The sequence below is a fragment of the Acartia tonsa genome, chromosome 4 (assembly GCF_053477335.1).
Source record: "Acartia tonsa isolate MP-2025a chromosome 4, ASM5347733v1, whole genome shotgun sequence".
Lineage (NCBI taxonomy): Eukaryota > Metazoa > Arthropoda > Copepoda > Calanoida > Acartiidae > Acartia > Acartia tonsa.
In genome coordinates, this window is record NC_137263.1 from 32,522,862 (window position 1) to 32,536,848 (window position 13,987).

At 32.1% G+C, this 13,987-nt stretch overlaps 1 protein-coding gene across 1 annotated transcript in view; it reads left to right on the top strand.

Moving 5' to 3' along the window:
* Positions 1-13,966, top strand: part of LOC145316841 (uncharacterized) — a 29,902-nt gene extending 15,936 nt beyond the window's left edge. The window contains exons 7-12 of the mRNA XM_080157590.1: positions 708-829; positions 1,896-1,982; positions 8,930-9,002; positions 10,968-11,029; positions 11,562-11,664; positions 13,484-13,966. Coding sequence (XP_080013716.1) covers positions 708-829; positions 1,896-1,982; positions 8,930-9,002; positions 10,968-11,029; positions 11,562-11,664; positions 13,484-13,951 — 915 coding nt within the window. The 3' untranslated portion in view covers positions 13,952-13,966. The remainder of the gene's footprint in view (positions 1-707; positions 830-1,895; positions 1,983-8,929; positions 9,003-10,967; positions 11,030-11,561; positions 11,665-13,483) is intronic.
* The last annotated feature ends 21 nt before the right edge of the window (positions 13,967-13,987 follow it).

Sequence of the window (13,987 nt, forward strand, 5' to 3'; positions counted from 1 at the left end):
TTTTGATAACCGTACCTGGAATATCTGAAATTTCTATCAAACGCTTTGTTTGGCTCAAACTGACACAAATAAAAAAAAATATAATTATAATAAATCAACCTGTAAAGAATGACTTCTTCCTTTGTTTAATGGTATAGATTGTTCTTAACTTTTACCTTGTACCTATAGAAAACATTATTATTATAATTATATTTTTTTTTAATTTTTGTCAGTTTGAGCCAAACAAAGCGTTTGATAGAAATTTCGTATTTTTTTTAGATAATCCAGGTACGGTTATCAAAAAAAAAATACATATATCTAGAGCACCTTATCGTTCTACTACTATTTTTAGGCCTTATAACACACACCTTTACGGGATTTACTTTAAAATGACCTCTCCCTTTTAATAATTACTAATGTGATGTAAATGTTTTAGTTATGCTGGAAGTCAACACTTTAAACAAATCAAGGCTTCAACCAAGTAACATAGTGATAAATTAACGAAAAAAGCTATCCCTCTGTGACGGACGGCCTTTTAAAATACTGCTAGAATCCGGAATCCGAATCCGGAATCCGCCAAAAATAAGAATCCGGAATCCGCAAGAATCCGTCACTTTTTTTGACGGATTCCTTCAGAATCCGGAATCCGAATCCGGCCCAAAAATTCGACGGATTCCCATCCCTAATAAAAACAATACTACTATTTAATAATATTATTCTTTGCGTAGAAAATGAAAAATCAGCACCTGTCCCGTCATCCTGAGCAGGCATTCTGTGTGAAGGTTCCTACAGATACCTGGGTATACACTATACACGAAGCTGTTCAAAAACTGGCAAACATGAATTTCAGGTAAAGTTCATTTTCTTTTCATGGGGGTAAAATGAGGGGTTCTGTACGTTCAAGGGGATTAATCTCATGTATTAAAAAAAACTTGAGGTGTGTAAATTAATTACATCAGTGCAATTGTCTGTTACAAAATTGTAACAGGATGCTTGATATGTGAATACTTACAGTTAAGCCCAATCGTCCAAGGAATTATATTTTCAAAAATAATGTTATTGTTGAAAGTTGATTTCTGTTACGTAGAAAATTGTTATCAAACAAGCTTTAAGATGCGTGTATGAACTTAAGACTCTATAGAAAAAATAGAGTCATATTACGAGTCAAAATATCTTCCTCTGCTGTTTTTAGCTTAGTAGGGACTTTCAGGCAAAGGTCTTGCGTTTAAAGGGTTGGTCGTCTTTAACATTTTATTTCCAGTAGATTGAATTATAGTTCTCTAATGGAAAAGTTTTATCTTTAATATAAAATTCCAGTTGTAAAAATTTACATAAAGATTTAGGCTAATCATGGCTTATCTTAATAAATATAACTCTGTCAAAAAAATAGATCCTAAATTCTTTATTCTCATTTAAACGCTAATCGCATATTAATCCCCAGTTTCTTAACTTTGCTGGAAGTTATTTCTTTTAAAATATTTTTTTGTTGTGACAAGATTGAATTTCTCATTGGTATCTTCACAAAAAAATCAAGAATCCATCTTAAATAGCAACAGAGAAAATAAAAAGATATTTGAAAAATAAAAATGAAGTTACTTGTCATTTCATATATGAACACAGAAATTCATTAGAATGACGGGAAAACTAATTTTGATAGTATTACTCATAAAAATCAGACCAAAAACGCTAAAGATATTGCTACTTAAAATCGGAGGTCTAGCTTTATTAGAAGCCGAGTAAATATCATTACGGACGGACGGACTGACGAACAGACAAAGTGAATTGTCGACTACCCTCGGATCTAAAAAGAAGTTAGAGTAGAGCAAAAATAGAGATATTTTTTCCAAATACGTGAGCTATTCACAGAATATGATATTTTAAATTGGCCGTTTTCATTTAATTTTATATAATTTTAGCAAGGAAGAACTTCGAGAGAAGGTTCGGCAGATGAATTTGATTGAATATCCATCCTCACTGTATGGTTTCTCATGCGCAAAGTGCCGGTAAGTTTTTTTATTTCTATATATTAAAGTTGGGATGGATTTAGTCGCGTAAAAAATATAGACGGCATAACTATCTTTTTAGTAGCGAAGCTACTTATAATTCACTTAATGTCTGTCAGTCAGTCGTTAGTTCTATGGGTTTAATGTGATTTACAGTGAAGATTCCTATGACACATGCGCATCTAGCCTTTAATTTGTTCTTTCCGTCTGTCTGTTGGTTTTGATTCAAATGAGATAAACTTTATTTTTCGTAATTATCTTTGATGTCTTGCATATTCTGTTTTCTTTTCTTTTTTATTATTCCTTCGCATGATTTTTTGTGCTTCGCTACTTATGGATTTTATCATCCTTGTTCTACTACTTTTTCTTACAATAACCAAATGCAAGTTATTGATTGAAAGAAAGATGGAATTCCCTGGCTTATAAGAAGACTCGTTTATTTCTAGTTACAAAAAGTTTTATTTTATTACTTATTATCATGGCGTATTTTTCTTAAAAAGATCCCATACTTCATTTAGTTGTTATGTTCTAAATGATACTTATTATAAGAACGTTGTAGTCAGGATTAATAAAATTCTTTCACCTATCTTTCACCTATGTATATAAACAAAAAATTTGTAATTGTACAGTTTTGTTAAAATTTCACATTTAAACTTTTTAATAACTTGACAATTCTTAGTAGCTCATCTACTCTATAATTAAAGAATTTCCGTTTATCCAAGCTATTATTCACCCCTGTCCTGGATAAAATGTTTATTTAAAAAAACATGCGCGTTCAGTTTTTTTCATTTCCTGATAAATTTTTGTCCCCCGATTCCAAAAATATCTTTCCCGAAATCCTAGCTGTTCTATAAGATCTCCAAAACTGCAAATTACTTTTGTCACTGATTTTTCAATAATTTTTTACATAACTAATACGAAATTTTGTTCAAAACATGTTTTAGTGAACAGTAAAAAGTGTCTAACACACCTTAGAATATACATTACTTGAATGCCATCAAGACCTAACAGAATCATAAAAATATACCTGCCCTTTTGACAGTTATTAACTGTTAATTTATGCATGTTAAAATTGTCCTACCGATTTTAAACTTTGCATGATGATACCTGTAGCAGTTAAGTACAAGTTAGAAAGGAGTCAGGTAAAAAATAGAAAGCGAAGCAACTCTATAATCGTTACCAGAAAGTCCGTACGTCCATTATAAACATGTTAATTTTTAACTTTTTTAACAACAAATTTTTATGTGATAAAATAATCCGATTAGACTGATTTTTGGAATACTGATTCCTAGGACAACAAAGCACATTGCTATGAGCAAAGCATCTCTATAATCAAATCCAAAAAATGTTTTTTTTTAAATATCATGTTTCTATGGATGTTGTCATCCTTGTTAACTTAAAGATTTAAAAACTAAACATTGTATGCAATAAAGCAACTCTATATTTAAGCTTGGAGCGATGGGATTTAAATTTGAAGAACCAGTCTTGAAGTAACAAGGATGACAACATCCATAAAAACGAAGCACTGAAACGGTAGGACAAACGGTCATTAACACTTGTATAGTGTCAGAACTTAATAATCATTTACTAAGTATATTTGCGATTACTTTTATTTAATGAAATCTTCCAATTTTTAACATGTACAAAACGGCCTGCTTAATTGTTTTAAGATCCATGTCAGATCTATATAGGAAATAAATGTCTATAAACGAGCTCAAGTTTTCCAAGGAATATATGATTAAAACTCATACACCCCTGTCCTGGATAAAATGTTTATTTAAAAAAACATGCGCGTTCAGTTTTTTTCATTTCCTGATAAATTTTTGTCCCCCGATTCCAAAAATATCTTTCCCGAAATCCTAGCTGTTCTATAAGATCTCCAAAACTGCAAATTACTTTTGTCACTGATTTTTCAATAATTTTTTACATAACTAATACGAAATTTTGTTCAAAACATGTTTTAGTGAACAGTAAAAAGTGTCTAACACACCTTAGAATATACATTACTTGAATGCCATCAAGACCTAACAGAATCATAAAAATATACCTGCCCTTTTGACAGTTATTAACTGTTAAACAGAGCCAATTTGGGTTTTAACTAGAAAAGACATTGAAGGAGTAGTTTTTCAGACTTGACTAAGAAAAACAAAGTTGCAGAACTCGCCAAGCCTAACAATAGTTGTAAGATGAACTGTTGCAGCAGTGGCGGAGATTATCTTCGTCAAAAATATATATAACAGCGCATAGCAACGTTGTGCCCATTCTATGACAAGAAGGACTCATATTAGGGGGACCTGAACATCAGACATGTTTTTTGATTGGTCAAATTTTTGTTTCTTGATGTATATGTTGTTCTGGGTCCATCTTAAGGTTAACAGTAATGAGTTTAAGAGTTTCTGTGATCTTTGTAACTTTTTCCAGATGTTCTCTGAGATTACAGGACTACATTTGTGTCTATTTGTCCAAGTTTCAATGATGTTCTCCATTGTTTTTAGGATGCAATAATATTGGTGTGGTCTGAACAAACTAACAAACCAATGAGGACAGAATAAGATAAAAATTTGAACCTACCAATCACTGTGTTGACTGTTATTCACGTTAAACTCACAATTTTCAGTTTCTCAGAAAAGTGTGTCCTAGATGGATGCCAATAATGTCTATTATTATTAGGCCTAGTAAATTCTACAACTTTGTATTTATTGGAAAAGCACAACAACATGAGTCCTTCCTGTCCAAAAAAAGGGCACAACATTGCTATGCACTGTTATATATATTTTTGACGAAGATAATCTCCGCCACTGCTGCAACAGTTCATTTTACAACTATTGTTAGGCTTGGCGAGTTCTACAACTTTGTTCATATTGACCCCCCCCTCTATCTCGGCTTCTGTTACAGATAAAGACGTAAAAATTTTTTCTGGTGGTTCATGTGTATTTTTAGAGAAAATTACTTTTTCTAGTCATAGCAGTCAGGCCGCTCCTTAGCCGCTTTTTTAGCGGCCAGCCGCTAAATTTTAAAACAGCTGTAGAGCGGCCAATTTTACAGCTAGGATGACCAAATTTTAGGACGAACTTTTATTTTTCATAACAAACAAATTACTTTTTCTGATCATTGCCAAAAAACGGCAATTAACGGAAACCGCCATTTTCAGCGGTTACGGCGGTTGGCGGCGCCAATTGATATTTTTATCTGTTTATTATTGCTCAAGGATTTACCAAAAAAATTTATAGGTCTCTAGCTGTAATAGAAGCCACGATATTCATGATATATGTCTGTAGTAAAAGCCGGACAAAAATCGGTCATAAAGTCGGTCAGGGTGCGGTCAAACGGTCATAACACCACTTTTCTCATAAGGTCATTGATATCTCAGTATTCAACAAAAAAATTTTAGGTTTCTATCTTATATACAAAGTCATAATGTAGAAATTAAGAATTATTTAGAATTTATTTTTAATTTTGGTGCTACCCAACCGACTTTGACCGGACACCACAACCGACACAGACCAGATATCCTAATAAAATCAACTCTTGCCGACGTATAATTACTAAACTTAAAAAGTCATGAAGTCACAACTCTCTATCTTACCTACAAAAAAAATGACATTGAAAAAATAGAGGGGGGGGGGTCAATATGACCCCCCCCCCCCCGATCTGTAGGGGTTAATAGCTGTCAAAAGGGCAGGTATATTTTTATTGATTCTGTTAGGTCTTGTTGGCATTCAAGTAATGTATATTCTAAGGTGTGTTAGACACTTTTTACTGTTCACTAAAACATGTTTTGAACAAAATTTCGTATTAGTTATGTAAAAAATTATTGAAAAATCAGTGACAAAAGTAATTTGCAGTTTTGGAGATCTTATAGAACAGCTAGGATTTCGGGAAAGATATTTTTGGAATCGGGGGACAAAAATTTATCAGGAAATGAAAAAAACTGAACGCGCATGTTTTTTTAAATAAACATTTTATCCAGGACAGGGGTGTATTTATGAGGTATAAGGTATAACCAAAACGATAAATAAATCTAAAATAATATTTGGAGAGCAGATATAAAAATCGCATTCTAGTTTCGTGATTTTTTTTCGAATTAATTTCGTTGTTGGTTTAAGCTGGTGGTTTATACTCTACGTAGCTATATACAGTGGAAAATTCTACGCAGTAGCGGTAGGAGATAACTTTGCAGCAAGATAGACAGTAAAGACTCTCTTCCTAAACTTGTGCAAACACACAAGTAAACCATGCTTGTAGAAGATCATTAGTAATTCAAAAATGATTACTATTATTATCTTATTATTATTTTTTTACTGAATGATTCACTAGTTTTTTTTACTTTTTCACAGTTTCTGTAGATAGCCGATGCTTCGCTCCATTTAGAAAAATTGGCCCTGTTATTTTAAGTTTAAAGATTATTTGCAACTATTTTATTTGAAATAAAATTGGTTTTAGTTTTGTTTGATGTTTTATGATTTTCAACTTTTTATATTCGATAAGTATCATTACAAAGTAATAAGAACCCTTACTGACCTATCGGCGATTTTATTGAAAGTGCCTTGTGGAGCACTTAACCAATTTTAATTCCTATGGGCTTACCTCCCATATTCTTAAGGGAAACTGCAACCTATTCAAATAAGGGGGGGGGGCTAATGCAACCATCTCGTAATGGCGTTGCTACAAAATACCTACTCTACAAAAGACCTACCCCTACATAAGACCTACTCTACAAAATACCTACCCCTACATAAGACCTACTCTACAAAAGACCTACGAATATATATTGTTATATAAACATCAAATTTATTAATAAAGTAATACATAATCAATACATGGCCGCAGCGCTCGGCCCCCTGGCCTGCCTAGCCGCGGGCGCTCGGCCCCCTTGCCTATAACCTAACCTAACCTTACCTAAATATTGTAAAATAAAACATTAAAATTTGAAAAAAATCTACCAACCACTTTTTGTAAATCAACAAGATTCTAAAATATGATTAAGTTAATGTACGATAAACATTCATACATTATTATATATAAGTTAGGTTAGATTAGGTCTTATGTAGGCGTTGGTCTTTTGTAGGCGTTGGTCTTTTGTAGAACCGACGAGTAGGTCTTTTGTAGGGGTAGATGTTTTGTAGAGTAGGTCTTTAGTAGCAACGCCTCTCGTAATCAATGTGCAAATTGCATTTAGAACCCGAATTTCGTTATGAAACTTGGCATGAGTAATCCTTGGTAGGTCTTTTTTTCCATGATCGAACAAAAAGTTTGAAAAGTAACGGCTAACGGCTGGCGACTTAGCCAAAAATGCCAACAAACGGCTAAACAGCTGAGCCTACCATGGATAACTCATGCCAAGTTTCATAACGAAATTCGGGTTCTAAATGCAATTTGCACATTGATTACTAAATGGTTGCATTACCCCCCCCCCCCCCCACCCCCTTATGGAACAAGTAAAATTGTATTATTATTTAATGTAAAAAAATGATGGTTTCCTGAAAATCACAGGCCCATCAGTATAAAAATATCTTGAACTTTTTTTTTTAAACGGCGCGCATTTATGAAAATTTCTATTATTCCACTTTTCTTCTTTATTGAAAATCGAAGACAAAAAAAAAATTTTATACGTAAATATTTTATATTCATGAATTCTTTTGTTTTAAAAAAGTTTTCCAGAATTTTATGAATTCATAGGAATTTTAAAATTTATATTTGTTAATGAATTTCCCCGGCATTGTTGTTAAAGGTAAAGCTATTCTATAGTTAGGTTTTGTCTGTCCGGCAGTCTGGAACAGATAGCTCTTATCTTTAATTTATGCATGATAGAATTTACCTATTAATTATGCTTTGTATGATGATTCATGTTACAGGTAGGAACGTTTTAGAAATCGTATCAACTCTATCATCGTTAACAGAAATGTTAAGTCAATTTTAAATATGCTTTAACTATTTTGACCAAAAAAATTGTATGTTTCATCTGGTTTTTGGAATAATGATTTCTAAAACAACAAGGTACAAGGTGTAGAATCTTTTTAATCGAGACCTAAGAAGTATCTTATATATATTTTCCAACAAATTCACATTCAATTTATAGTTAAATTCTTCTTATTAAGTTCTGACACTTAATATTCGTTCGTCCAACCTTCTTTTTAAGCTTCGCTTTTATGCAGCGTTGTGGAGCCGGAGCCGGGAGCCGTGAAGCCGCCATATTTTGCCGGAGGCGTTATTTTCGTTCAAAAACGGCTCCGGCTCCGGGTTAGCTAAAAAAAGAGATTTTTTACTAATTATAATTTGGTAACTCTGTTGTGTCGTGTGTAAATGCCCCTTTTAAGTTTTTCAAGTCCATTTTTTATAAAAAATTGTAAACCTTTAAAAGTAAAAAATAGACTCGGCAGAAAAATATGTTGAGTTTTTCTTCATTTTAGGGTGGAGCTTGAGCCGAATCAAAATTAAACGGCTCCGCAATGCTGCTTTCATGGATATTGCCATTTTTGTTCCTTAAAAATTCAGCTTCTGTCCAAAATTGTGACAATGTCGAACGCTAAATTTTCTTCCTTTCAAGATGTATTAATTTGTATTACTTTTAAATGGGGCCAATTACGATGAATTATGGGAAGCTTTTTATTTAATTTGGGAAAAAGAGGAAAGGGCGTAAAAGAAATTTTTGTCTGATATATTTAAATTGATTTATTATTACTTTGGTCTTACACCAGACTATCATTTACTCTAATAAAGTAAAACTTTTAGCTGGCCAAAATAACGATCGCCCCATACACACCACCCATCACACTATTCTACTGCTCCTACTGGATGAACGAACTGAACAATAAATGATATCCATGTTAGCAACCTAAATTGACGACAATTTTTCCCCATACTATCCACGTACATTCTATATCCATTTACAAACATCATTCCTTTTAAAGGACGGTGAAACTAATTTAATTCTTACAAATATTTAGATTGACTGATGGACAACCTAGCTCCAGCATTGATTTTTCTGATAACAATAACTTTATAAAACATGCTAAAAAGGTAATTAAATATTTTATTTTATTTTCTGTATTTTTCAAAATAAAGAATAATTTTTACTAGGGTTGGCAATCCGCCCAATTTTTGGGAGTTATTTTACGGGAGATTGGGGTGTCCCACCCCTCAAGAAAATAGCTCGATACCTCCTCAGGACCAGTAGCTATATTCCATAAAAAACAGAGCCCAATCGGTTCATCGGTTATCAAGATCTTAAGCTTCAGACGGACATCTAGACATCGTTCTACTTCGTCTGTTAATTAAATATTCAATTATGTAAATTATGAATTCTTTAGTCCAACAGTCAGAAATTAGAATATTACTTTTTTGAGTGTACCTAATATTAGCCCAGCAAGTTTTATTCAAGATTTAACCCGGGAGGGAAAGGACATTTGGCTCTTTATTACACTTGGTCCCCAAAGTATCATGGAATGTTTTCTAATTCGTTGGCTAAAAAACTTTGGAGACTTATATTAAATTTTGATTGTTTGATTCATTAAGACGAATGTCCAAACTTTTCAACCACTAATCTATTCTAAAGAAGGGGTAATTTTGTGTTTCTACATTGGGGATGTACATCAACTTATCGGCCATTGTCTTATATCTTAAGATCCCTGATTTATTTAACTTTATGTGATATTAAAATTAAAGAGGCACTCAAAGCAAAGTTGTTGTTGAGTGGTACTTCAACTTTATAATAACATTTGTCTTAGGAGTTAGTTGTGTCTCGTTTAATAGAATTATTAGTTAAAGACTAGATAAATTCACCTTCTTAAACAATGATGCACACTGCTGATTTGTTAGGTGTCTAATTAAAAATAAAGAGTTTTGGGAAAGATACAACGAATTTCATTTTATTTAGGAGACAGAAGAAAAACTTCTTTTAAAAAAATCGATCAATTAAAGGATCTGTTTCTGTTAGCTATAAAGTTTAGCGTGTTATAATTTAATATTTTTATTATCTTAATCCTACCCCGTCGTTTTTATGACAACAGAAGTATGAAGTTATCATCACTATCGATAGATATGTCGATATGATTAAAGCTAATTATAGTCACTTTAAATTGCATATCAATAGTGTGTCAAATAAAAATAAATGCGCAATTTTAAAATGATAAAGCGCTTGCTTCTCTTTTATTTATGAACAAATAAAACTTCTTACGCAAATCTTTTGATAGATATAAAAATTCAAAAGAATTTATTTCAGTCCAAAATTTTAATTTTATTTAAATTGATAGATTTTTGTTTTAATAACTTTATTGACGCATTTTTGTATTGGTTTTTATATAATTTAATGATTCATAAAATTTAAATAAATAGTTTCATGGTATTTATGGATATTTAAAAATCACTTGATTTAAATACAACTAAATGTTTGGTAAAGTCAAGCTTCTGATGTCAAATGTGAAGGTGCTAGTTGTTGGTATTACATAATTCTAAAAGGCTATGTTCAACAAAATGCATTGAAACTTAAACTAGGAATCTGTCTGTCTGTAATGCGTTACACACGTAAGGCTATTAGAGGGCTCTTCGAAACAAAGTTATTAGAGCGCTCTCAAAGTTATGGCCGTTTTTGGTCTTGTTTTTTTTTCATATTAACATTGAAATCTATAGGTATACAGCTTATTATATTTATTGTACATAATTGCTGTAAGAAATACTAATTTTAAATATTATTCTTGTATTTTATGCTAGCAATTCTTTTTATAAAGTGGAAACTTTAAAGATCACAAATTGCACATTTGTTTGTGTTACTCAGACACAGTGGGGTAAAATTTGATTTTCTTTTTTAAAACCCCCTTAAACATTATATATTTATTATTTACTTGTCCTATTGATTTAAAACTTTTCAAGACTATTCCATTAACAGTCCTTCATAAGTGTAAATGTTTCATTGTTTGTCCCAATAATTAATTTTGGAGTTTCATTCTCTGGATTTTGTCCCCCTTTTAATTTTTTTTTTATTTTAAGTGTTGTGAGCCTGGACAGGAGGAGGAGGTCAGAATTTCCTGGTGTAGGGGCTGTCATGTCAGGTATAAGCAGATAGGGATGGGACATTCCACTGGAAATTATACTTGTACCTAATGTTTTGTAAACACGGGTTAAAAACTTTGGATACTTTGATTAAATCTTGATTGGTTGGTGTCCAAACTTTTGAACCAATAATCTTAATCGACTGAAGTTGGTATTTTTGTATCATCAATGGTGATTTGTTGTACTTCAAACTATCGCCCACTGTATAATTCTTTAATCAATGAATTAAAGGGAAATGGTCATGTAGACCTTGCGCATGCAAGCTTAGATTATGCAAACTAAGATTAATTTATAAATACCATTCATATAATGCTTGTATAATTAATATTTAACTGTGATTCTACTTACCTCCACAGGGCACCACAGTTTATCACCTATCCCTAGTGGAGAATTATATTTGACCCACACAGAGTGCATATTTTGTTTACCTATTTACAATGACCAATTTAGTAAAAGAAAGAAGATACCTAAGATATAGAAACACTAAAATAACTTAAGATTTTATTTTTTTTTTAATAATTTTTTTTTCAGGTTTGCCAGTAGCCGGGATCTGGAGATCCACATACAGAAACAGAAAACTAAAGGGCGCTGTTTTTTGGATAAAGAATCCATCGAGCATATTTATGCTAATAAGGTAGAATGTTCTTTTTACTTAGGCATTAGCGTAAATGATAGCGTGCCAGCTTGTTGTCGGGGAGGTGTACGTTTTGAGTCTGGTCCACACTGCGTCATACTAGAAACGATAAAAATGGTACCTATGTCTGCTATTTCTGGCACGTCACAATAATAGTAAAAGGGGGGGGGGATGCCTTGGCCTATAAATAGCACAAATCATTCCATGCACAGTTAGGATTTAAGACAAATGTCGTGCAATCAAAGGGTTGGAACAAATTGAGTTCTGTGCTCTATTAAAAAGATCCTTGGGTGGTTTTAGGCTTTTTTTTCTCCCCGACACTATTTTTAACAATATTATTAAACATTTAAAAAAATTCTGACTCAACCAAAAAAGGTCCCATCATCTATGAAATGAATGAAAACATTATTGTACTTAAATGATGTCTTTTTGTGATATGTAATATGTGAAGAGAACTAGAAACTTGATCCTTAATTAAAACTAAACCAGGTTCTAGAAATGCATCTACAATATTCCAACATATAGACCTAAGACTTTTATCATTAATCATTATTTTCGCTCCTGTCTCTATCCGGGATATTAGGTAAATCAACACCTTTCAGACAACCAATCCCTTAATCTAAAATTTCTAATGTACAATGTGATTTTTAGAAGTGAAGCCACTCTATAATTAAGGTATATTAGTAAGTCCGTCACTTCAGTGCTTATTTTAGGTTAACTTTTAATTTGTGTAGGACAAAACTTGAATTTTTCATCTGATTTTTGGCATATATGAAGTAATAGGTATCTAATATTTATATTTCACATTGGTAAATAAAATAACTCTGGTACACAAAGTATTACAAAAACGATCTCTTAATTTTAGTAAAGTAATATTTTTGTTATTATCATTGGGCTTTACATCGCTTAGTCCTTAATTTTCTTGTCCCACTCATCTAGTAGTACTGGCCTCGGGGCTAACAAAACTGGTTTTAATCCTATAATTTTTCATTTTTACTATCTGTTGAAAGCTGTCCATAATAATAAGAGGTTTAAAAATATTAATTAACTCATAAAAGTTATATTATGAAAATCTTACATATTGTTTTATTCTGAACTATTTCTACAAAGCTATTAAACTTTGTAAGATAAGAATATATGATGAAAGAAAAATGAATAAATTAAGCATATTTTACAATATTTTTAGTTAGATATTTTAAATAACTAAGAAGTGCAAACTTTAAATATTTTAAAGTTTTGCATATACATTTTTTTACGTCATGTCTATAAAATTACAAAATGTAGAAACAAATATTTACATGGAGGGAGGGGAGATTGGGCTGTTTATGAAACTAGTTCCTAAAGTTTTTATCATATTGTTTTCTTATTCGTTGACTGAACATTTTTGGGGACTTTAATAGAATTTGGGGTGTCCAAACATTTCAACCACTAATTGTAAACTATAGAGGGGATAATTTTGTGTATCATCATTGGGGATATACATCAAATTATCCGTCATTGTCATATCCCTTTATTTCCCTGAATATTTTACTGTTTTTATATGAACTTCATATTTTAAAACGATCAAGTGAAGTGTAGTATTTAGTTGCAAATATTCTCTATAATTAGCAAAGATACAGAGATAAAATAAAATAAGAAACTCCTCCCCCCACTCCTCCCCCCTAAAAGATAACCTTCTCCAATTAGATTGTTAACTAGCTAATAACAGAACGAGTTTATTTCTTTATCAGACTTACTTCCGTCAAAATCTATATCTAAAAGATGTAACTAAGGCAAATTGAGTAAAAAATGTTTTTATAATTGTTTATTATATTTTCAGGATGTAGGTAACGATGAAGCTAGGCCATCACAACAAGCAGCAGCGTTATTTATAAAACAAGAAAAGGATATGGTACAGAAACAAATATTTTTACCCTATCCTGTACCAGGTAATGATGCTGTGCCACCTCCAGGTATTGATGCTGTGCCACCTCCAAGTATTGATGCTCTGCCTGCTCCAGTCTTCCATCTGCCTCCAGGAGTCATTGTTCCAACCCTTGACGGTCCTAGTTATACAGATATAACAAGATCAAGTTCTATTTATAGAGAGAACAGCTTCAATGTGTATGACGACATGGTTCAGACGTATGAAAATACTACGCAAGAGTCTGAGAGCAGCCAGGTGACCAACCATAGCCAGGTCAGCACGGCTAGCAGCTCTAACTGGGAGGATGACATGCAACAGCTCATAGAGGAAATTGTTTGTTATTTTGATTTCTTATTTCCCTTAAGTATTTTAGACATTTGAACATTGTTTTGGCATTTTCTCTTAATATATCTTGTT